Source organism: Manis javanica, chromosome 13, assembly GCF_040802235.1.
Source record: "Manis javanica isolate MJ-LG chromosome 13, MJ_LKY, whole genome shotgun sequence".
NCBI classification, from domain to species: Eukaryota; Metazoa; Chordata; class Mammalia; order Pholidota; family Manidae; genus Manis; species Manis javanica.
The window spans coordinates 77,949,710-77,974,035 of record NC_133168.1 but is presented as its reverse complement, the minus strand read 5'-3'; the positions used below and the strand labels follow the sequence as shown (position 1 = coordinate 77,974,035).

Here is a 24,326-nt window from a genome sequence, read left to right as displayed (position 1 = left end):
ATACATAACTGGCAGGTTTCTCTGGCTCTCTGTCAGATCATAGACAACACATGTGGCTGAGAAAGCAGGCTGCTTATCTGTTGGCTGCTGTGAGTTATTTTTTTCTCATAAGGGTCTATTTCAAAGGGATTAATATGAGAGTTCTAGTTATAGATCACTGTGACGTGCTGCTTTCATGGAGGTGGGATGGAATGAGTGCCAGCAAGGAGGGCTGATGTAGTCTAGAGGAGGGCCTTCTTTATGGTAAAATCCAGACCCTTGAAAGAATTGCCCAGCTACTGTGTGGCTAATGCAGGTGATGTATGTCAGCAGGCAGGTTGCTTGATTGCTGCAGGAAGCTTGCTCACACTCTCCATTTTCCTCTGGGCGCTTTAGTAAGAGAAGCCCGGGGAGAAACCTGCCTTTGTAAGTCTAGGCCTGACGTCAGAACAACTCACCCCTGTGGAAGCAACCAGACCACTGCTGCTGCTTGGCCTTAAATGCCGCCCAGTCCTGGTCCAGACTGGAGCAAAGCTCCCAGGACCCGCTCATGCTCAGGCCATGCTTTGTTTTCTTTCTTTCTTTCTTTTTATTTTCCTGAGATGAACAGAAAGGAATACATTCTTTGGATTAAATGAGCCATTTTGATCTTTTTTTTTTTGAGACAAATCTGTAAGAGCCAACTTTTCTTTTTCCCAGAATTGCATCAGACCCCTTGTATAAATGTCAAGGCTATTTGTAAAAATATGGTTATTAAAATTAAATAATGTTTGCAAGAAAAGGATTCCCAAGCCACAGATGAGGACCTGCTATTTTTCAAACCATCTTCCTGGGCTATTCAGGCATCACACAATAATCCACATGGACAGGAAGGTGCTCACTGAGATGGGACAGACTTGGTCCGAATTCAGCAACCTCTTAATGAAGAGCATAGCAGATACAAAGATATTAGAGGTGTTCACAGGGATCAGTACATACCATCCTGACTAATTTAAGCCATTGCCTCCCCATCCTTTTTATCCCTAATGCCCTATCATCATTTCTACTTAAATCTCTACCTGGACTTTGGCTCTCTCTCAAAGTATTTCTTTCATCAGGCCATATATATATATATGTTATATATTATATGTATATTTCTATCTATGTGTAGAATTGTCTCATGCTGCTTTTATTGGGCTCTTAAAACACTCCTGAATGATATCGATATGTCTGACTTGTAAAAGTTTGGTGAAAGTGTTGATTATTTAAACAACACTGGTTATTAAACACCACATGGTTGTATTCTAATTTGCATATTTTTGAGAAGTAAACAGTACTTCAGCCTCCTACAGATCTCTAGTGATTTGATTTTCTTTAATGGCAACATCTTCAAAATTGAGTTGTGTCATATCATGGCAGTGTTATATGAGTGAGTTAATTCTCACATGGGTATCTCAGGAACTTAGTATTGGTTATGTAACCTCACTAGTACTTTTTAACACCAGTATCCTCAGGGCTAGATACTCACAATCAGTAAACAGTTTATTTTCAGGACGCAGTTAAATGTTTTGCTTTTAATTAGTGAAAATTTCTGCTTGGGTCTTATTATTTATCAAGAAACACACTTAACTCCTTTATCAGAAGGTAGGGTACTTAAGATTTTTTGGGGTTATTAATGTTTTAATAATCTGCCTATCATCAAAAACATTCTCATTGAAAATTAAACACGATTTTGATGTTTTTAATGAAGAATAATGTAATTTATACTACTTTCTAGTTGTTTTATAGCATAAAGCAATTCTAAAGTTGTAGTTTGTCTTATAAGTACTTGTTTGAATTCATAAAAATAATTAGTTGAAACTGAAGGATTATTAGAGGTAGCTGAAGGAGACATTCTTTTTTTTTATCATCTTTGGTCTATTTTCAAGGCTGAACCATTCAGTGTATTGACATTATAATATTATTCTTGCTAAAATTATAATGGCCTTTTTTTTTTAAGGCTTGACTATAATACTGCAAGAATGCATCCCTCACTTTAGTCAGGAGTTGTTAACATCAACACTAATAGAAATTTGTAACCAGTTGGCATGTGGGTGACAGGCAGGGGAATAGTCATTGGCTGCCTATTGTGTGCTGACCTTTATTAAAGGTTAAGACTGGTAAGACGAATAGGACCCTGGATATCGAGCTGTTTAAAAAGGAGTTTTCAATGCAAATTGTACATGGTTTCAGTTTCTTAAGAGATTTAATGTAACCTGTTCATATGTACAGGTAAAATACATCAATTCCAGGAGTCTAGACAACAAAGCTGTGATGGATTGGGGATGAGAAAAATTGTAATAAGCATCCTGGAAAAATAAACTTAAAACTAGTAGTGAGTGATCTGGCAGGCTTGGGGAGGTGTGAATAAATGCCTGGTGGCTGAACTCCATTTTTAATATGCCAGATAATAAATAAATTACTTTATTAGAATGCAGAGAATTTGTGTGATAAGATATATCACACCGGAGTGACATACACATTGATAATTTACTAGTAATTAAATAGAAAAGTCTGACATGTAAAACTCATGTTTCTATTGAGTTTAGAAACAGCCACCTGTAGATGGCTTATTTTGCTCAGATAACTATGTATTTTAAATAAGTCATGAAAATTTAAACCAAGGTAAAGAGAACATCATTTTTCTAGACTTTATCAGTGTCAATAGATGAGTTTAACATTTAATCAACCTTTGTTTCATATCTTTATAAATAAAGGGTACTAGAACTTTGAAAGAAAACAGATTATTCAAGATTCAGTTACCAATGTAAAATTTACATATATAAGCACTGATATCAAAAGGTGTAAAATAAAATCAATTAAGCCACAGGCCTGCATGTTGACCAAAGAGTTCATAAAATAGTAACTGGATTTATTGTAAACCTAACTCTTAGGCTATTAAAAGGGATGCCTGGTTAAATTATCATAAATTTCACAATTTTATGAGGAATCATCACTTAAAAAATTTTTAGGCTCTACCTTGACCTATATTTTAAAATGTTTTTCAGAATGTATCATTCAACTAGAAAATAATGTGGCAGATATTGAAAAACAAGTTTCATTACCAATATAAACTTCTTTCTTGATCATTTGCCTTGGTAAAATGCAGAGACAGATACTACGTATTGTTAAAATGCTGAACTACTAATCATCATAATTTCTGCAACTTTACTGGTGCCAACTGCCCTCTTCATAGTTGTTACTCATTGCAGTGCGGGCTGGTGCATGTCCTCAAAGAAGAATGGTGAAAGCCGTTTATTTCAAGAAGCCCACTTGAAGGTGTGAATTTCTGCCTCTGTTCTTTCCATGCTCCCTGAGTTACAACTCATCATTTAATTTGTGCTTAAATTGTACTGTAATCTGATAACGTTTTGACAAGTAACTGCCTTGCAAACTTCATGGGAACTATCAGAATGCAGTGTTTTCCTAATTATGGGCCAATGTGTTTATTCATAAAAGGTTTGAAGTAACCAGATTCTCCCTTTTCTGATGTATCACTAGAGAAGCAGAAAGAGAAGGAAATGAATCCACAAGAAACACATTCTACAGGTGTTGCAACACCTGAACACGAGGGTGAGTGGCAGAGATTTTATGTCTGTGCGTTTGTAATTTAAGTCTTTGACTAAACAATATTTCACGAAGAAAGGAAACGTGGTGAGTGCCTATCAGACTTACATTAACGGAAGCGGACTCCAGGATTAAGTAGAGAGAGCCCTTAACAAATGTGATCGATAATCATCCTTAACATGTTCCTTTTCCGTTGTCATGCTTTGTCATTTTTAATCTGCCCAGGAAATGTGTGCCTTCCAGCAAGAAATTTGGAGAAATTAAGGATGAAAAAATAGAGAAAAGTTTGGTTCCAGGAAAGGGTTAGTGAAAATGCTGAAGTTTGCGTCCTGATTTAAGAAAGACCAGGAGAACAAATATTTGATGGTTTGCACCCCGCGCCCACGCGGAGGCTTATATTCAAGTCGGATGTGCTTTTTTTTTTTAAACTTGGGAAGTCCCTTGAATGGCCCCCAAACGGACACCAAACAAACTTAAACGACAAGGAGAAACAACAGGCTCAAAAGGGAACGAACGGTAAACACTCGGAGGAGAAACCCATCCTCCGAACCTGCGGGCAGCTGCCCGGAGAGTCCCAGCGTGCCCGGGCGCAGCCCAGGGAGGTCGCCGGGGCCGCTCAGACCTCGGCGGGAAGCTGCACCACAAGCCGGGCAGCCCTCTCGAGCATTCTGGTGTTTTCTGCGCGAAAAACTTTGCAAAGCCACGGCAAAATCCCCCCTCCGTAAGGTAAGCGTCACCGAGTCCTATTCTTGCTCCGCGGATGTGGGGATTCAGAACTAGGGAGCGTGGGCGGCTCCCGCTCCTGCGACGCTCCAAGCCGGCGGGGCGGGAGCGGGACGGCCTGCGGACTGTACTGCGGGCTGGGGGCCGCGCCGCGTCCCGGGCGCCCCACCTACCCAGTTCGGTGCGACCTCATTTACGCCTTTCCTACTGGGGGCGACTCGGACCCGAGCAGGGAAAAGCGAAGATTAGGAAGACTCTGGAGCTCGCTGCAAACCCCTAACACCCGAGAGCCGGACAGAGCAGGAACCGTCGAGGGAGAGAACCGGCCGCGGGGCCGAACTCACTCCGGGGGCCCCTGCGTCAGTCGGGAGGCTGCACCCCGCGCACGCCTCGGCTCGGATGACCGCCTTGCCCTTCGTGAAAGCCGGGCTTCGGCGCGCGCACTCAGGCCTGGGAAGGCGCCCGAGCGCAGGGAGTCGGGGCAGCAGGCCCGCCGCGCGCGCCTACCCGGCCGCGGACACCTGCGCGCGCCGGCGCTCCAACTTCCCAAACTCCGGGCGGCTCCCGGCTCTAAGCGCCCGCTGGGCGGCACATTTCACCCCAGTCACAACCGTCTGGATTCGGGCTGGGAACGAGCTGGGGGGCTGTCCGAGCACGCCGCGGGGGGCCGCCCTGAGGGCTCTGGGCCGTCGTCTCCAGTTTCTCTCTTTGGGGCTACACTTTGCCCTTTTCGTTCCTAACAGCACCAGGGCTACTGGACGGTGCACACGCAGCTCGTTTAAAAGTGGGTATCGCAAAGGGACTCCGGGAGATGACCCGGGTTTCTAATTCTTAGTTTGTTGGGAACCTGGGCGTTTATTTAAACTCCAGCCTAAAGTCCGAGTCTGAACTCTCCCGGGACCTCGGAGCTCAGCTCGGTTGGCGCCGCTGGCTCGCCGCCAGGAGGGTTCCCAGGCTCCGGCAAGGGACAGGCCGACGTAGCTTGTCCAGGAGCGCACATCTGGAGCAGCTGCCGGGTGGCGGGCCCAGCATCCAGAGCACCAGCCGCAGATGTGATGACGCCCTGCAGAGACGCAGGGTTGCTCAGCCCTCCCGCCCGGCCGGGACGCGCGCGGTTCGCGGAGGGCGGGCGGGGTGCTCGACGTGGGCGCGGGCGGCGGCGGCGTGGGGAGCGCCCGCTCCGCCAGTGGGCGTCTTCTGCAGCCGCCGCCGCCTCTACGGGCAGTGGCACTGCGGCGCTTTTCTCCGCTGCTTTCGAGCGGTCGCGGAGGCTCAGCCGCCGAAGCGCGCACACCCCGCGCCAGGCTTGCAGCGGGCGTCTCCGCAGCCCCCCGGCCCGGCCGGGAACCCGCCGAGTGTGCGCGCCAAACAGCTGCCGGGCGCCGCCGCCACCGGGGACTCGCCCCCCGCCCCAGGCCCTCCCACGGCCAGAGCGGAGCGCGATGTGAAGGCCGGGCCGGGCGGCGTGCGGAGGCAGGGGGAGGGAGCGCACCGCTGCTCCGGCCGCCCGGCCGCGGAGGGCAGGTCCTGGGGGGCGGAGCCCGGCCCGCGGCGCGCCCCTCCCGCCGGCGGCCGGCCCACCCCGCGGCCCGAGGAGGAGGGCCATGGCCGGCCTGGAGGAGCCGCGCTCTCCCCGCCCCCAGGCCTGCCTGCCAGCGGCCGGGGACGAGCCCGGCCCCGGCGCCGGCCCCGGCAAACTCCGCCCGGAGCCCCGGCGCGGCGCGGCCGGCCCGGGCTCGGGCCCGGCCCCCGTGCCGCCTGGCCGTGGCCGGGCCGAGCGCGCCGCGCCCCCGCGACCGCCCGCCTCCTCGGCCGGCCGCGCCAGCCCCGCGGGGGGCCCAGGCGCCCTGTGTGCGCGCGGCGGCGGCGGCGGCTGGGTGGCGGCCCGCGCCCCGCTCGCGCTCGCCTTCGCCCCCCCCGTCCCCTCCTCCTCTCCGTCTTCCTTTTACTTCTGGCCGCCGCCCCCCCCGGTCCCCCCCGCTCTTCTCCCCTCCTCTGCCTTCCACCTCCCCCCGCGTCTCCCAGGAAGGGCGGGCGCAGCGGCAGCGGCGGCGGCGGCTCGAGGAGGCGGCGGAGATGCTGGCGGCGGCGGCGGAGGAGGACAAGAGGCAGCTCCCCTGAGCGGGCCCCCCGGCGGCAGTCACCGCGGCGGCGGCGGGCGGCGGCGGCTCGTGCTCTGCCCCGCGCTCCACCGCTTGCTGCTCCCCGCTCGCCCCGGGCCCCGGCTCCCACTCGGCCCGGCCGCGCGCCGCGCGGGCTCCCCCGGCTTCGCGGGCGCCGGCGGGGGCTCCTCCGGCCCCGGCCCCGGCGGCGGCGGCCGAGCTTCGCGGCCGCCCCGAGGCGCCGGCTTCGTCCTCGCCGCCGCGTCCCCTCTGTTCTTCGGCTCCGACATGGAAGATGGATCTTCTAATAACGCGAGCTGCTTCCGAAGGTTGACGGAGTGTTTCCTCAGCCCTAGTAAGTGCCGGGCTCCACATTGCCCGCGTCGGGGGCGGGCAGGGTGCGAATGCCCGGGGCGGGGAGCGCCCCGGCGGGCATCTCTGGCGACGCGGGAGGCTGGGGCACATGGTTGGCACGCGGGCGCGTCCATCAGCTCGGGGACACCCGGGTTTCCCAGGCTCCGCGTGCATGCGGGGGGAGGGAGACGGGCGGTACAGGACCTGCTGTTTCCGGCCACACTTGCTCGGCACGTTCTCATACCCTCAACTCGGGGACCCCTTGGGCGACAGGCCCGAGTAAACGCGCTGCCTCCCGCTTGGCAGTCCCGCCCGCTGGGGCCCTTGGCTGGGTGAGGGCAGGCCAGGGTCCCGGAACCGCGCGTTCGCAAAGGCTGAGGCACTCGCGATCCCCCGGAGTCGGGGTCCGAGCCGGGGGCGGTTCCCCCACGCCCCCGGCAGTGACCCTCTTCCTGAGCGGGGAACAGCCAGGGGCCAAGGGTGCACCTCCGCGAAGAGTCAGCCTTCTCCAGATGCTTGGGGTTGGGTGGTGGTCGGGGTGGGACGGGGGACAATGGGACCGTTAGTGGGGAGGGAGAGGTGCCGCCAGCCGGGACCCCGGGCCGACCACGGCCACGCCGCCTTCCGGGCCCCGGGCGCGCGGCTGAGAGCGCGCCGGAGCAGGGGTGGCAGGAGGCGTGGCACGGGGGAGGGGGACGAGACAGCAGTAAAGGCAGAGGTTTGCTGGAAGGCAGGGGGCGGGAGATGTTACGGGGAGAGGCGCCCGGTGGGCATAGGAGGGGGGCGCCGTTGTCTTGGATGGAGGGCGAGCGAGGTGAGGACGGAAGAGGCAGGCCGGGGGAGGGAGCAGGTCGCGCCCAGGGGTACTAGGCGACGCCGGCGCCAGCTGGCCTTGGCGCGGTTCCTCGCGGCCCGCAGCGCGGGGCTTGGGCGCCACCGTCCACCGCGTGCGCTCCCGAGCCTTTGTCTGCTCCTCGCTGGGGAAGCGCGTTTCCGCGGCGCCTTCTCCCGGCCGACTCTCCACGCCGCCGTTTCGGCTTCCTGCTGCTTCCTGCAGCCCGCACCCCGACCCTGCCGGCCCGCACCTCCGGGCTCCTGGGGTCCAAGCCTGTCCGGGTCACTGCCCGGCTGGGCGCGATTGGGGTGCAGCCTCTGGGCGCGCGAGCGTGTCCCGCGCGGGTCTCGGCTGCGCCCCGCGATCCCGTCACCCGGGTGCAGGTGGGTCCATGGGGGCCGCGTGGCTCAGCGGTCCCCCACATCTTCTCGCGCGGGCTCCGGCGGCCGGCGGCGGTCTCTTCTGGTACTTACCAGCTGACTTTGTAGGACGGCCAGGCGTGGGTCCCTTCAGCTGACCCTCCACCCTGTAGCACGCCCTCCTGCCCAACCCTGGTCTGAACCGCTGCTCCCAAGTATCTGCCTCCCCGACTCCCACGTGCGTGCCGGTTGATTTAATCGATGGTACAGTTGAGGAGGCATGTGGTCTGGGCGCGCGTGGCCTCGCCTGCTGACCTAGGCACGGACAGTTCACTTGCTGAAACGGACCGGGTGGGCCATGAGTTGGAGGCGGGGTGCGCCCTTGGATCTCTGACGTGTGCTGGGTAAGCCTCGGATCAAGGGCCGCCGTTCTTGTCTGTCCCCTTTCTCCTGCACTTGTAAATTCCTTCTTTAAGAAAAAAACATCTATTTTTCACAGTTGGCAGCTGTGGGGGCTTGGAGGGGATCAAAGACTACCCCATGTTGCCTAGGACAAAGCTTCTGTGAAGGGGACAGCGCTAAGGGGACGGGGGGGGGGGGGTAGGTAGGCATTTGGGTGGAACAAGTTTTCCTAAAAGGAAGTTCTTACTGTGTGTTGCTGCGGCTGTTTGCCTGGGGTGGGGGCGGCTGGGAGGGTGCTGAGGAGCAGCAGAGTCTAATGAGCAGTTCAGGCTGGGTGGAGCTGTCCTGGGGGAATCCCGAGCGGGCTCACCCATTGGACAGAGGACCTGGAGAAGAACAGGGCCGTGAAGGGACACGAAGAAGGGACCTCTGTGCAGAAAGTTCTCACAGGGAGAAGCGCAGTGATAATAAACTCAAGAGTTGTTGGGGCTTTTGGCTTTTTTGGTGAGTTTTTTCCTGAGTCAGCATGGGATTACTTGGGATCTGAATGGGCATAAGTGGCTGCAAAGATTTCCTTTGGGAGGGACATTAGTAAGGCAGGAGGTATTAAGGCACTTGGAAGCAAAATCTCTTCTTGGGCGCACGTGGGGCAAAGGCAGGAGGAGGCTGGCGGGATGCACAGACAGCAGCTGATTTCCGCTTTCACCTTCAGGGTCTGTTTCTGTGTGTTCTGCTTGGCCAACCACATTTGTCTGAGTTGCTGACGTACCTGAAACTTGGCAGGCTTTTGCTTTTTGTCAGTAAAAATGAGCCTTTCTGAAAAAAAAAAATCTGGAATTTATAAGAATATAAAAATGCAGGTGTATATAGATGTACCTTAATTGCTGTATGTCTATTCCCTTTATTTCAGTTTGGTCTCCTGTGGGTCTAACAAGTTGTAGTGTGAAAGCTGCTGCTGTGTCCAATTGTTGTTTCTAGGAATGCCTGTTTCATTTTATCATCATCAAAAAGCAAATCATGTGTTGAAAGTATAATATCCTAGTTCTGTTCCCGACCAATTTGACTCTGCGTTTTGGTTTACGCTGATTCACTAGTTCACTCAGTAATGTGTGGAGCAAACATTTATTAAAAGCTATCTATGGGCACTTGCCAGGCACTGCCCTAGCCAGGTCATGGTCTGAGGGGGTCACTAACCAGTAGGGGACAGCCGCCTAGAAGCTGGGTCAGCACTGACGCCAGCACTAAAGGGTCGGTGGTCACTGCCCATGCCTGACTTCACCTCTTCTGACTGGAATTGTTGACCTCTGAACTCATCCTCAGGCTCTGGGCTTCAGCACTTCCCTGCTGGGAAAGTCACAGATTGGAAGGGAAGTGATCCTGCACTGGAGAGCCCCAGTCCTCCCAGATGGAATGGGGAAGCCCCCTTTGCAGTGATATGTGTGTGTGTGTGTGTGTGTGTGTGTGTGTGTGTGTGGTGTACATACAAAGGGAATGTGTGTGTGTGTGGTGTACATACAAAGGGAAGCCAAGAAGTCATGCTGTGAGGCCAGTGTGAGATGCATTCATTCTTTCTTTCTTCTGGATAAAACAGCTGCCCACGTGTGGCTGCTGTGGTGGGCGGGGTGGGAGGTATCCCCAGGGAGAAGAGTATTTGGGTTGAGTTCAGGATGCTGCCTTAGGAGGTTCACAGGTCAGAAAGTCACTTCCTTCTTGTCCTCTCCCAGGGTCCCCACGTCTATCTGTGTAATGTGTGTTGCCAGTTGGTTACTCTGAAAAACGCAAAGAGCTGTAGGGAAAGGCAGACGCTGGAGAGAACAGAGAAGACCAGGGAAACAGCCCGGGAAAGGCGGCACAGACCGCCACTTCATCAGACGGCAGTTGAGTGTGTGTGTCTCAGCTGCTCAAAACTGAAAATGTGTGTGTTTCTAGGAATTGTGGGTTGAACGTGCTCCACATCCTTTGCTAACCACTCTTGCTCTGTTTCTTGGGACTTAAAGATCCTGCATGGCTAACACTTGAAAAAACTAAAATAAATATGACCCTTTTGATGAGCAAATGTATTTAACACGTAGAAGCTGCACTCGACTTCACAGTCAGCTTATTTTATGGCACTGAGGTTGCAAAGCGGCCGAAGCCAACAAGATTGCAGTGGAAGTGGGTGAAATCAGCAGACGAGCGAACAGGTACTTACTGATTGTTGGGGAGACGTGGAGGTAAAGATACTTCAGATAACCTCAGAGGACCTGGGATGCAGATGTGCAGACCTGCCAAGGGAGACCGCAAAGCAGTGCTGTGAACTCCTCCTGCCAGGTCCTGGCTGGGGCCTAAGTGTGGCCAGGTGTTGGTGGGGGGGGTCAGCGTCTGTTCTGACTGGAGTCATCTGAGAGGGCTTCAATCCCAAGGGCAAACTATTAAAGCTGGGTGGAAGTATTCAGGTTGGTTAACTGAGTTTCATGAAATTCCTTTTAATTTAAAAATCCCGCATAAACAAAGGTAATCCCTAAACATTTAAATGAGAAACAGTGGTGTTATCTTCTGTCATGTCAACGTGGTATCTTAACCTGAGATGATTTTGCCCATAAAACTTTTCCTACCCCATTAGAGAAAAATACAGCGCAATAAAATAAATAGTTCCTGGGGACATAATGTAAAAATGGGGACTATAGTGGTGATACCGTATAGCATATTTGAAAGTTGCTGAGAGCAGATCTTAAGAGTCTTCATCGTGAGAAAAACAAAGCAGATATTAGATGAATAAGCAAATATTAGGATTTCATTTACTGTAAAGAAAGTTAAACTTAGTGTGTGCATTTCACCAATTAATGCATTGTTAGTTTTTGTTCAGAAACAGCTCAGGCAGTCTCACAGGAAAGAAAAAATAATTTTCATGAGAAAGGAATATTTCTGCCTTAAAAGGAAAACTCTTTGCAGTAATTCAAAACATTTTAATTTCCTTTTAAAATGTAAATCAAGCTCCCCTGGCTGACCTAAATCGGTCCTAGGGCAAACTCTACAGTGATGGGGAAGCTCAAGATCTCACAAAGGAACTGGTGCCTAGCACTCTGATTTATCTGTACCATTTACCACTTTCTAGAATTCTCTTGAATTTACTGGCCCACAGGCTTACTGCCTGTGTTCCCAGTTGGTGGGGAAAGCAAGCTCACTGAGATCCCAGAGGTCCGGGGCTTGTCCTTCTTGGTTGTATCCCTGAGGCTATAACAGGTTTACTTACTGACACATAAATGGAAGGTGCTCTGATACTTGTGCTGAAAACTCAAAGATGAAAAGAAACAGCGATAATGTGGTGCCTGTCTTCAAGGGCCTAGAAATTGAAGGCCACTGACTGAACCTAGGGGTTGGCCTCTGCCTCTGTCCTAGGGAGCCAGGATTCACCCCTGCTGGAGACTGAGTCTATTCCTTCCAGAGCACACAGCTGACTGAAGAGACAGGCAGAGCTCTCCCATGCCCTGGAACCCAGTGCCCTCTGACTGGAGGACTCTGAAAGGCTTCACAGAGCAGCTGGTCTGCGTTGTGAGGTGGAAGCTCCCCAGCAGCTTGGGCGGAGGAGGCTCCTGGGAAAGCTTTGGTGGTCAGGGAAGGGCACACCCAGAGGCTGCTGGCGGAAGATAGCCTGGGGGTGTGTGGGGAGGCAGGCGGGAGGCCCCCAGAGAAGATTCTAGGCTAGTGCTGATGTCCTCATGGTATCCTTTACTGAAACCCTTGGAAGGACTAGGACAAGAGAAGTGAGGTGGAAAGGCAGGAAGGCCACCTTCAGAGGTGGAGCTGGGCTTCCCAGTGATCAGAGGCAGAAGGGCAGGTAGGTGGCCCAAGGAATCTGCCAGGTGAGAAGAGGTGGGGCTGAGCGAGACGGGGAGTACGTGCACCTGGGAAGTGGTGGGAGGAGCAGGTGCTGTCAATGGGAAGGTGGCTAGGTGAGGTGGGACACAGATGGCTCTTGGGTTGGAATGTTCTGTGTGTGTGTGTGTGTGTGTGTGTGTGTTTTGGGGGTGGAGGATGGGGTGTATGGAAGGTTCGTGTCATGAGAAAAGAAATACCACAATGGAAGGTACCAGAATTGAGCACTGTTGCTGGTACAGGGATGTCTGCTTGTACGGTACCTACCATCTGTAGTGTAGACTCAGCCCACCAAACATTCAAACAGAAAATACCCAATATCAAAACTGTTCAGTGTCACAAAAGCTACGTAGTGAGTTCAGATGGAGAGTGGACTGTGGCTCCTTCAACTGGGTGGTGGTCTGGGAAGGTGTTTCCGGGTAAGGGAAGTCACCCTGGGATCTGAGTGACCAAGGACAGCCGGCTGGGCAGACGTCAGGAAGGGAGCACCCCCGGCAGAGGGGACTCGGGCCAGAGAGGCGGATGAGGGCTGAGCTGCTGAAGCACAGGAGGGCACCCAGAACCATGGTGTGGAACGGAGCCCACGAGGCCAGTGTGCCAGGCTGGGGCTTTGTGACAAAACACATTTCACTCCTGTGCAAGGGAAGAAGCCTCTGGGAGGTTTTAAGCAGGTGGGCGGTATGTGATCTGTGATTGCAGAAGCTTGTCCGCCTGTAGCTTGGTGGGTGACTAGGGGCTGCAGTGGAAACGGTGTCGGTGCCGGCCACTGTGGCAGGCGAGGCGAGACAGCAGTGGCTGGCTTGGGGTGATGGTAATGGAATGAAACGTGGCAGGAGGTGCATGTGTTAGACCTGCAGGGAGTGGCTTTGTGGGTAAAGGAGAGGAAGCAGGACCATAGCTAGGGTTTTGTCTGGGGCCTTGGGCAGTGCTGGCACTGCAGTGCGTTGGCTGGGGAAGGGGCGTGCTGGGAGCCAGCAAGGAAGCAGGCACTCTGCTTGGCAACATTAAGTCTGAGATGCCTCCTGTACTACAAGTGAGTGGAGATGGTAAGAAGGCATTGGATAAACGAAGTCTGGAAACCAGAGGGCTGCTGGAGCCAGACCGGAGAATAAAGCCTGTCATCATGGTGTGTGAACCCAGGAAGTGGCATGCCCTCCCGCTGCCCAGCCCCAGCACACCGATGGAACCTCAGGGGCTCTATGGGAAGCATGGGGGAGCTGGTTAGGACCCAGGTGCACGCTGCTGGGTGTCGCCCCCTAGAGTTGGATGCAGGAAAGGCTGGCTCTCTGGAAATCAGAGTGGGGACTGGACTGGGATCTGGATTTGAGTCAGGGGTTGGGTGAGGCTGTGGCTCTGCATGGAAACCTGCAGTTGGGGTGGGTGTAAGAAGAGGGCAGAAGACAGCGCTGGCACGACCAGAAGGAGGACCACAGGGGCCCCTAGCAGGAAGGAGCTGAGGGAGGGGCAGGGGCTGGAAGGGAACATGTCGTGGAACTCAGAAGAGGCCAGATGCCTCGAAGATCAAGTGAGTTAACACAGCCAGGGCGCCACTGGTGACCTCTGCCCAGGCAGTCTGGGTGGAGTGCGGGACTGGGCACCGTTCCCAGCGGGGTGACGAGTTGGTGGTGGTCTATTTCTGGTGATGGAAAGGCCAGAGAGCCCCTCAGCTGTGGGGAGACTGAAGCTGGCTTCCCCCCATGTAGGATTCACCTGAGAGTTTGGTGGAGGAAAAGGAGTCTGAAGCAATAGGAAAAAGGACAGAACAGACCCTCGGAGAAGAGGGAGGGTCAAGTGCAGTAGGCACAAAGTTGCTTTGGACCTGCAAGGAGCCCCTTTTCAGAGCGAGCTGCGGGGTCTGCTGTGGGGGCTGAGGGTGCTGGGAGGAGGCCAGGGCCAGAAACGGGTAGTGTGGCCACAGGTCTTGTCTAGCCTGTCTTCCTGGGCAGGCACTGTGGTGGTCCCCTTGGAGAGGAGAGCCAGCCAAGGTGGAGCTGAGCATGGACAGCAGCCTGCCGGGGGATGGCCAGCAGCGGACAGGCCCAGGAGTGGTGGGAATGCCTGGCAACTTAGAAGGAGAGCCACAGGAGGAAAGTGATGTTTCAGGAAGAGCTGCCCAATGATGTGGGTAGAGGGCCTGAGACGAGATTGCTGGCACAAGGAAGCACACGTGCTCTCTGCAGCTGAGGAATGCACTGAGCCACAAGGCGGGCACTTTCCAGCTCTCAGCACACGTCTGGGTGCAGATGGCCTGGCAGGGTGACATCGCAGGGGTATCTAGGGGGAGAAAGAGAGTGTGGTGGGTGGAGCTGAGTGAGGGAGAGGTTCCCGGAGAAGAGGGCCAGCCAGGGGCACGGTGGGGGTGCTGCAGGCAGGATGCAGGACACAGAGCAGAGTGGTTCTTTGGGATGAGGGCATCATGCAGGAGAGCTGGGTAGGATCAAGCTGGTGTGATGGTCACGGGAAGACGGGTGTCTTGCATGTGGAGGTCGTTCAGGTTTATCTGGGGAAAGGGATGGGAGGTGCTGGTGAGCACAGTGCCATTAGAGAGGGTAGCATGCAGACATCTACTGAGGGTCTGCTGTGCACCAGGGGATGTCTTCATCACTAGCAGTAAATGTGTCCAGACAGACCCATCTCTTGCCCCCAAGGAGCCACTGTCTAATGAGAGGTACAGACAAAATAGCAGGCAATTTGGATATATTCCAACAGTAACAGGTGACAGAGGGGTGCACAGCTGGGACAGAGAGCTCTAAGGGCATCCATTGCCTCTGGGATGGAGCCTGAGTTCCTCGGCAGGTTCCCTAAATCTCTCGGGGTGACCCCCTCTGCCTCCTATATCTCCACATCCTATGGTGGGTGGGGGTGCTCTTTCCTCCCAGCTCCCAGTTGCCGTGGGACCTCTGCCTCCTGGTCTTGCTCATGGTCCTCTATGTCTCCCTAATGCTGGCGCTTGTCCTTGACTGCATTTTTGTGTCCTGTTAGCCTGTGCATTCCTGGAAGGCAGGAAGCACAATTTAGTTGTCTTTTTAACCTCAGTGCCTGGCACATTGTGTATCAATTAGACAATAAGTCTAACATAAGTAAGTGAAGGTGTTTAAGTAGGAGAATATGATTAAAATGGTCCTTTGCAAATATGAATTTTCCCAAAAGGAAGGCAGGAATGAAATAAGTAATGTAATTGTTAAATTTTGCTAACATAACTTGAAACGTCATTGGATTCAAGTATCTTTAAAATATAAACTGAATCCACTCTTTGACACCAATATCCAAGGCTTCTGCGTTGTTGAGAACACAATATATTCATATGCCTGTGCTCATGGGGTTGTGAGCTTGGTGGGCAGCAAGCACCATGAGTTGGGAAAGAGGCAAAAGGGGTTTAGAGCATTTTGGATGCCCCAGTTTTATTTCCTGTGGCAGTGATAAAAAGCATTTTACTTTAACGAAAACATTTTCTTCACTAGCACAGAGAAAGTGTTGCTTATATAGTGCTGACGCAACGCCATGTGTTTGGATCTGATGAATTATTTATGAAAATGCAAGTATAGTATATTTGGGCTTTTTAAAGTTGGTAGGTACTGTGTAAGAAATAATTCTGCATGAAGAGCAGGCCCCTCCACCAGAAAAAGCCATCATGAGTATGTGGAATTCAAGTTGTACTTATTTGAGCATGATGGAATTACGTGTTTCTGTATTACAGTTTTAGCAGCTTCCAAAATAAACATCTAAAATGACATCCAAAAGGGCTTGATTACTGTGGCTTTCTCGATTTGGTAATTATATATTTTATCATTGCTATCAGGATTATATACATTTTCAAATTTCCCTTTTGTCCCAGGACCAGAAGTTTACTTTAAAACACATTCTTGTCTCACCAGTCATCATGCCTTTTTAGGATAATATCCTTTGTGTCTCATGTTTAAACATACCATCTAATTATTTTAAGGCATGTTAAAGACCTAGTTATAACACCTCAACACCTAAGACAATGTGGTACTGGCATGTGAATAGATAAACTAATGCAACACAATAGAGGAGACTTAAAACAGACCCAGACACCTAACAGAATTTAGTGTATTTTAAAAAGCGCCCTTTTACTGGAGGAGTAAAGATGGACCATAGAATACAATGATTAGGGACAACTATGTAGTCATCTAGAAAAAAAGTAGTATTAATCATACCTTTCACAGTACTTCCAGGATAAATTCCAAATGGATCATATGTTTAAATATTTTTTAAGAAGAAACTACAAAAAGACAAAAGATGAGGACATTCCTTTCTAGACTTGGAGTGGAAGGAGCCTTTTAATGTGACTAGAAATCCAGAATTAATCAAAGCTAATCTACATTAACAAAAACCCTCTTTATGGCCCTAAATACCATACGCAGAGACATGATACAGTCCGTCAAGCCCCGCCCCCCCCTGTGGTGCAGCCCTTGCCGCCCTCCCCCGTCCATCTCTATTCTACTACTTCTGAGCTCCAGCGGCAATGGCGTGCTCATTGTTCTTGACTGTCTGTGCTGGAAAAGCCCCTTAGAGCTCCTATCATAGCAAAGGCTATACCTTCCAAACATCTGAAGAGCTCCTAGGAGTGGTTATGAAAGAGAATAACCCAATAAAAAATAGCCAAAGGGTATGGACAGATACTTCCTAGAAAAAGAGAAGTAAATGGCTCTGTAAACAATGAAAAGATGCTCAACTTTACGCATGATAAGATAAATGCAATTAAGATAACACCAATTAAGACACCACTTTCGCCTGTCAGATTTGCAAAAGTTAATAAGCTTTTTAAACACCCCATGGGCAATTGTGTAAGGAAGTACGTCCTTGAGTACATTCTGGATGGGAGTATCAATGGTACAGCCCTTGAAGCGGGCAATTTGGCAGTATTGATCAATGTTAAAAATGTATGTACCCACTGAACCAATAATTCTACCTCTGGGAATTTTTCATTCAGATATACTGACACATTGGCAAAATGGTTTAGCAAGGTATTAAAATAGTGCAGCATTGTTTCAAAGAGACCGTTGGAAAACTCACAAGGTCTACCTGCAGGGGCCGGATGAAATAAAATTTGCAGCCTTGAAAGGGATGTGCTAACGGTCTTCCAGATACATTGATGTATGAAAAAAGCAAAGCGTATAAAGCAGTACACACAGGTGCACACACACTCACATTAGAAAGGACAATAAAATATGTACCTGTATTTGGACACGTGAAGAAACCAGGCAGCAACTCCAGAAAGTGCTGGTCTCACATGGTGCCCTGGGTGGAAATGGGATTCATGGGATGCGGCCGCACGGCGGATGGGTTGCAGGCAATCAATGTATATACCTTTCTGTATGTTTTGATTTTTTTGATTAATATAACATTACCTATTCAAAAGTTAAATTTAAAAATAAGAATTTACCAAATTACACTTAACTGTCAGTGTATAAAGTGTATAAAGTGTCAATGTTATCTTTCCTGGTCGGTTGTGTGTTTTTATTGTCTTCCTACTGCAGTCATAGTTTGATTTTTTTCAGCCCCTGAAGTTTGTTCACTTGATTTCTGTCTTCCTCTACCTTCCCACTTCTTTCTCCTACACAAGATCCTAAATGTCAAACCATGAATATTAAGAAAAGTGGCATGCATCAATTCTCCTCATACTGACTGACTTTTCTGCGACACACATAGATTTGAAAATGAAAAAAACAACCCACTTCTACTTTAATTTCTGACTCTGATACAGTCTATGGTTTCACGCTTACACTACTTTCAAACCATTGGAGAGCTGCCCAGCCAGCTTCATCTGGTAGAAGTCACTACGTTTTGGCAAGAAACTGAATGTCTTCCCTGTGAAAAATGTGCGCTTTACATTGGAACACCACTCCAGTGAATGGAAACTTAGCCTCAAGCGGTCTGGCCACTCAGCACCACCCAGTAGGGGCCATGGCGGCTTATGGTAATTTGTCCTGCTCCGGGATTTGGTTTTCACTTAGAGCAGGGGTAGTGTGGGCTTATGCAACCATTCATTCCTCAGCAGACGTTTGCAGAGCTGGCGTGGGGGCTGTTCTGGGCACGCGGGAGGAAGGCAGCCTCTGGCCCCGAGACCTCGCCGTCCAGATGAGCTAGGACCCTGCCCCGCCTCTGCCTTTGGGGGGGAACTGAATTCTTTAGGTCCTCATATTGGATTGATTCTCTGATTTTATTTTGGGTTGAAAGTTAATTCTGTTCCCCTAAAATTCTCAGTGGGTTTCTTTCCTTCCCATTTAGTGTGGTCATCAACCCTGCTTACGTTCCTGTGTGCTGCTCATAATGTTGGCATTTTGTCTTTCACTTAATATTATTTCCTCCTAGTCTACCTGTTGTTTTTATTTTAGCTGCTGCTTCCTTCCCAGTTACTCCCCCGTTATTTTGTGAAAGCTCTTTTCTAACAATAAATGTCAGCCTTCTACTATGCTAACTAGCCTCGTGGACCTGTGCATTTGTGCCTCTGGGGTCTCTATGCGGTTAATCCAGGTTACACACCCCAGGCCTTGGGGATGCAGAAACAGTCAGCCTGCACACACTGAGCCCTCTTTCTTGAAGGCACTGTTTTCTGACAGTAGCTGGGTCTCAGGGAAAGCCCGGATGGTTACTGCTCTTTTCTCCTGGAGTGGGGTGGGGGCTGGGGTGGGGGAGCCGAAGCCTCGTCCTTTCACGTTGTTGAGCCCTGCAGAGGGCCCCATGTCTTCTAGTTAAAGGCTCTTCTTTGTGAATACCAGTGCTCTTGTGATGGCGTCACCCTCAGACCCCAGCATGTCCACAGCGTTTGGGCACCTTATGTGTTTGGGGACTGTTCTGTTCTTTTTGTCAAATGGGCCATCTTTAGGAAATCTGTCTTTTCTTTTTAGTGATTTTTGAATTCTTTTTGTTTTGTGTTGGCACATTTTAAATGTACCCAAGCCAAATTCTTGAGATTCAGAATATTAAGACTTCTGGTATCTGGGTTACGGCCCCTTGGGACATACCCCATGGTGCTCAGTAAGGCATTTGGTACTGGGTTTGGGGATGACCTAAGCTTTTTACAAGTGGCATTATGAGATAGAGGGCTGCCTCTGAGAGGGTGCGTGTGGAAGGAGATCTGACAGTCTGCTCTCGTTCATGTGTTCTGTTCTTGTTGATACACGGCTGGCCCTTGTCCACATTTCCTGGTGCTTGGGGACTGGCCACTTCTCAGTAACAGAAGCAGAGAGTCTGAAGGGTTAGAAGTGGCTCCGGGTCTCCATCGGGAGCAGGTATCAGGATGCAGTATAACATGGTGTTTGGTGGGTCAGGCAGGCCTGCACGGGAGGGCTTCGCCAGGTGGACATTGTTGCGAAGGTGAAATGAGAGACGTGTCCAGTGTGGGCAGGAGTGCCTTGAACCAAGTAAATGCCCAGCACGTTCACTGTTGTCATTTCCTGGGAGGCTTGGCCAGCCCTATGGGACAGCCTCAGGGAAGGGGCAGCCTGGCAGCCAGGGAGATGGTGGGTGGGCAAAGAGAAGTGGAGGGTTGTCTTGCCAATGGGTTTCAGCCCCAGGCAAGTTCGCTATGGACTCAGTGTGACCAAAGAAAATTACAGCAAAACGTTCTTGGGGGTGAAAGAGTTATACCCAACTTTATTCTCACAGTGGCAGGTCAGTCACTAGAATCCCATTCACTCAGAGCGAGTCTGTATGCAGCAAGCCGGTCTCTGCCTCTGGGCCTCTCTGCACAGCCGTCCTCTGGGCCTCTGTCCTCAGTGCTGCCACCACTCCAGCCTCTGCTCTCCTGCAGCCTTGCAGCCCTGCCATCATGTCGCTCCCAGAGCACTGGGCGGCGCTCTTTATATAGGGTCAACAGCCATGTATTGCCCATAGGTGTGTAGTGAGCTAGTCAACCAGGGCCAGGTTAGAATCCTGGCCACAGGAACTCTCATTTTATCCACAAGGGAAAGCTGCCTCAGGCATCCATTGGACTGGGAAGGGTGTTTGTTTGTAATCATAGGAAATACAACTTCTGGAAACAGATACCAGGAGATGGCTGGAGCCTTAGGGCAATTCCACTTTCTTGGCAAGGAATTAAAGGAAAATGTGTTGAAAATAAAATGGAAGAATTTTTGGAAAGAGACAGAACTAAAAAAATAAGTGTCATTAGAGTTCTTCCATTTAGGGGCATCTTTTTCTTGAATGGCTGTTTTAGTAATTTCCCCATTTATGGAGCCTCTGCACCTCCAGCAGATTTGACGTCTAGTCTCTGGTGTCTTCGAATTGTTCAGTCACTTGGCCTGACCAGACAGATGCTCCTGTGGGCCTCCTGGCTGCACGAGCGGGGTAAGCAGCAGCTCGCAGTGCGGGGAGCAGGGCAGGCCTGCCGAGGACGCACCTCCACCTCCGGGTGTTACCCACAGGACACTGTACCGAAGCTTTGGCTTATAGGTCTGATTTTTTTCTTTGCAACTGGTTATTTATTTACTTTAGAATTTTATAGGTTGTTGGTCTGTAGTCTTAGTTAACTACATGCATGGTCTTAAGCTTACACCTGTATTGCATTTTTCTTCTGTAATTTAAATTCACTCTAATTTGAAAAGAGGTGAGAGTGTGGCTGTGAGCCATGATCTCCCCCAGGGTGAACTCTGAGGCTGCCTTCTACACACCTTTACAAATCAGTCTACATCTGATTTGCGTGTATTCAAAACAAAACTATCAGTGAGTAGTTACATGATTTAATTGGAAACTTTACAGGTGATTTGAAGAATTACACTTATGGTATTTTAGAATTCTTTAATAACTGTGTAGTGGACATGTATTTTTTTTAAAAGTTACTGAATTGGCTTCTGTTTTTAGTAGGTGATAGTTCATAAATATTAAACGCAACCACAGGCCAGGCCGGCACTCAGCTGTGTCCCATGGCAGATGCTCCCCCTCCCTTCTGCTGTGGGCTCAGATCACCTGGTGGGCTGTGATCCCTACCTCCATCTCCCCTTGACATTATAAACTTGAGGTTTGCTCTCTTTATAGCTCAGATGACCAGCTCAGTGTTCAATCACTCATGTGCTGGATGAAGGATTCCCAAGAAGCAGTATGGTGCCCTGGAAACGTATTTCGGGGTGAAATTTGGGCTCAAATCTCAGTTCTGCTGAATTTCTGAGAACTCCGGTTTCCTTATTTGTAGAAAGGGTGCCCAAGAAATATTACTGTGGGGAAAATGTAAGTTACCACGCCCAGGACCCTCACCTGGTCCTAAGATGCTGGTCCGCAGTGCACGTGCATTGCTCGCAAGCACATGCTTGCACACGTGTTGGCAGTGAGCTGTTAATTGACTGTGTTGTTATGAGCTCTGCATGGTGCTCCGTGCCTGGCTGCAGGAGAGCAGAGGCTGGAGTGGGGGAAGCACCTCGGGCAGAGGCTGAGATGGCTGTGGGGCCGCCGAGAGGCCCAGGGACAGAGACTGGGCTTGCTGCATGCAGACCACCCTGGAGGCGAGCAGGGTCCTTGCGCTTGGCCTGCCACTGGCAGAGTAAAGCTGGGTATAAATCCTCTCACCCCTAACTTGCCATTGCTGTGACTTGGTCTCACCAAACCCAGAGCGACACTGTGCGGGACCGAAACCTCCTGCCCGACAGGTACCTCCCCTTCCATACTTGCCCTCTGAAGAAGAAACAGCAGATGTATTTTTAAGTCATAGTACTTTGGAATTTTCTTGAATCGTAAACAACATTTTACATTTGTAATATTTTCATTTTGATTTTTATTAAGTATGAGAGGCTCAGCTTAGTTTAATATAAAAAGAAAATGCAGAGCAGTTTCCAGAAATCCTTAAAATGTTGCTTCTGATTTTTAAAAGCAGCTGTGATGTCATGTAAAGCTCTGTGGCGCTGTCCCCACAGGCCCTGGAGTGAGGGCGCCTTGTGGGCCTCTGCCCCCTCCGTGTGCTGCCCCTCCTAGCGCTGCCGCAGAGCCGTTCTGGGTCCGGCCAGGCTGTCCCCTTGTCCTGGGATGGCTCTGCGTGCTCCTCTTTTAGGATTTGACCTGCTGTTTGCTTGTGGTGGTTTTCCCTCCCCTCTTCTCCTTTCCTACCTGTCCTCAGGTGGGAGAATCTGAGGAGAGCGTTCCTGGTGTCTCTGTTCCTCATCGCCAGGTGTGACTGTGGTTGCATTTTTGTGACATCGCCCTAAGGTCAAACCTCTGACTCCAGCCATCCTCATATTTACTCAGTGTCCCTTAGAGAAATGTGTCAGAGAGCTCTGATTTCTTAGTTTGGTTTTCCCTGAAAGCAGAGCCTATGGTAAGGACAGGTGGTTTATTTGGGAGGTGATCCCAGCAGATGGGAGAGAGGGTTAGGGACGGGGGTGGGGGCACAGCCCAGAGAAGGACCTACTCCCCTTGTCATGCGGGGCAGGGCTCCCTTCCCAGGAGGGCAGGGGGGCAGCTCTCCCCACCTGCTCCCTCCCTGACAGGGAGGCTGAGTGTGAGAGCCCTCTCTCTGCACCTGCAGACTCTTCTTGCAGGACACCCCTGCTGGGCTCTCCTGCAAGCAGGAGGTCTTGGGGCACACCTGAGGGACAGACCACTGCAGTGAGCCTCCCCTGGGCACAGGCCTCACTGCTGCGGCAGAAGCCAGGGCTGGGGGGGATGGACAGGTGCGTGCAAGGCCTCTGCTGCTGCTGGCAGAGCCCTCAGGTTAGACGACTGTGAGGTCTCCATGCCACTTTTAGAATCTGAGGCATATGACTTTTTAAAAACTGTTATTTTTTAAGTTCCTAGACTTTTCTTGAGATCCATAGAAATCCAGACAGTTGCACTGGTGTTTTATACACAGTATGGTTCAAGGTGAAATTTCTCTTATCCAGAGGCAAGGTGTTTCATTATCAAAGAAGGTTAATTCCTATTCTTGTTATGTGGGAAGGCAGGAACATGGACATAACACATTGTGAAAAGGGGTTTTCCAAAAAAAACCTTGAAAATAGAAAGTTTTCTGATTAATCCTCTGTTAAAAAGAGTGTTAAATAAACCAGAACATTCTATTCAGTGAACACTGGAATGATCAACTTTCCACCATTTTGGTGTTCCTAATCCTTAGCTTTCAAAAGTGTTTTTTTCTAGATAATGTATTAGGACTGCATAGAAAATGCACCTTTACTTATAAATTTGGCACAGATAGGATTTAGTTTGGTAAAATATATCTTTATGATTGCATTTTTATGAATCAGTCATAAGTTATTCATTCTATTATCAATATGGTGACTGCACAAAGTTAATGACAAAGAGACTTTAAAAATAAATACCACAGATAGCATTTTCCATGAAAACATCTATTTGAAATTATTGTCTTAGGACAGGGGCAAATTATTTCTATAAAGAGCCAGAGTGCATGTATGTTAAACTTTGTGAGACAGCCAGCCTCTGTTGCAACTCCTCATCTCTGCCATCGTAGTGGAAAACGCTGACAGTGCAAAAGTGAGCCTTTTGTGTGTGTGTGTGTGTGTGTGTGTGTGTGTGTGTGTCCCAACAAAATTTTATTTACAAAACTTGGCAGTGGAGTTTAATTTGCCGACCCCTTCTTGTGTCAGAATATGTTATTTTTAATGAACATGAATTTCTCCCTCAGGGTCTTTAGAAAGCCACTGTATTTCAATAGAAAGAGTATCCTGTCACCAAGATCATATTTATAGTTTGGGAACATGGAAAACTACTCCAAATCAGTGTGAACTTGCAGGTTGCTCGAAGTGGCCTAATTTGATGGGGCAGGGCTCTCTGCTCCCAGTAATTCTGCTCCCAGTAATTCAACTTCCGTGGGATGTCTAAGGGCAACATTTTCACAAACCAGGAATTTTTGGCTTTTCCACTTAGAATTTGTATCTTTGATTTTCTTTCTTTCTTAGTATCTTGCAATCCTAAGTCATTTTACAAAGAGTAAGACAAAAGTCAAGAGATGCATATATAAATACCCACTCATCTCTGAGAACCATATGGTATATATGGAATTTCTTTTGGCAGAACATTTAAAATGTATTATGTGTGGCTGAACTGGCTTGCAGAGATGATATTGCTATATCCTTTCCTAGGATAACTAGGTTAATGTACACAGAGATTGATGGCATAATACAGTGACTAATTTGTCAAGAAATCTTTGTTGTGTTCCTATCCCTC

General features: G+C 50.2%; 1 protein-coding gene across 3 annotated transcripts in view; it reads left to right on the top strand.

The window, feature by feature from the left end:
- The window catches only part of PDE10A (phosphodiesterase 10A), a 508,454-nt gene that overhangs the window by 234,928 nt on the left and 249,200 nt on the right, over positions 1-24,326 (top strand). Inside the window, exon 3 of one of the 3 annotated variants that reach the window (XM_073219874.1) lies at positions 3,499-3,570. The exons of 1 other annotated variant lie outside the window; for it this stretch is intronic. In XM_073219874.1, the coding sequence (XP_073075975.1) occupies positions 3,519-3,570 (52 nt within the window). In that variant the 5' untranslated portion in view covers positions 3,499-3,518. Of the gene's footprint in view, positions 1-3,498; positions 3,571-5,859; positions 6,745-24,326 lie in introns of those variants that run through there. One more of the 3 variants, XM_073219871.1, reaches the window with a different exon arrangement.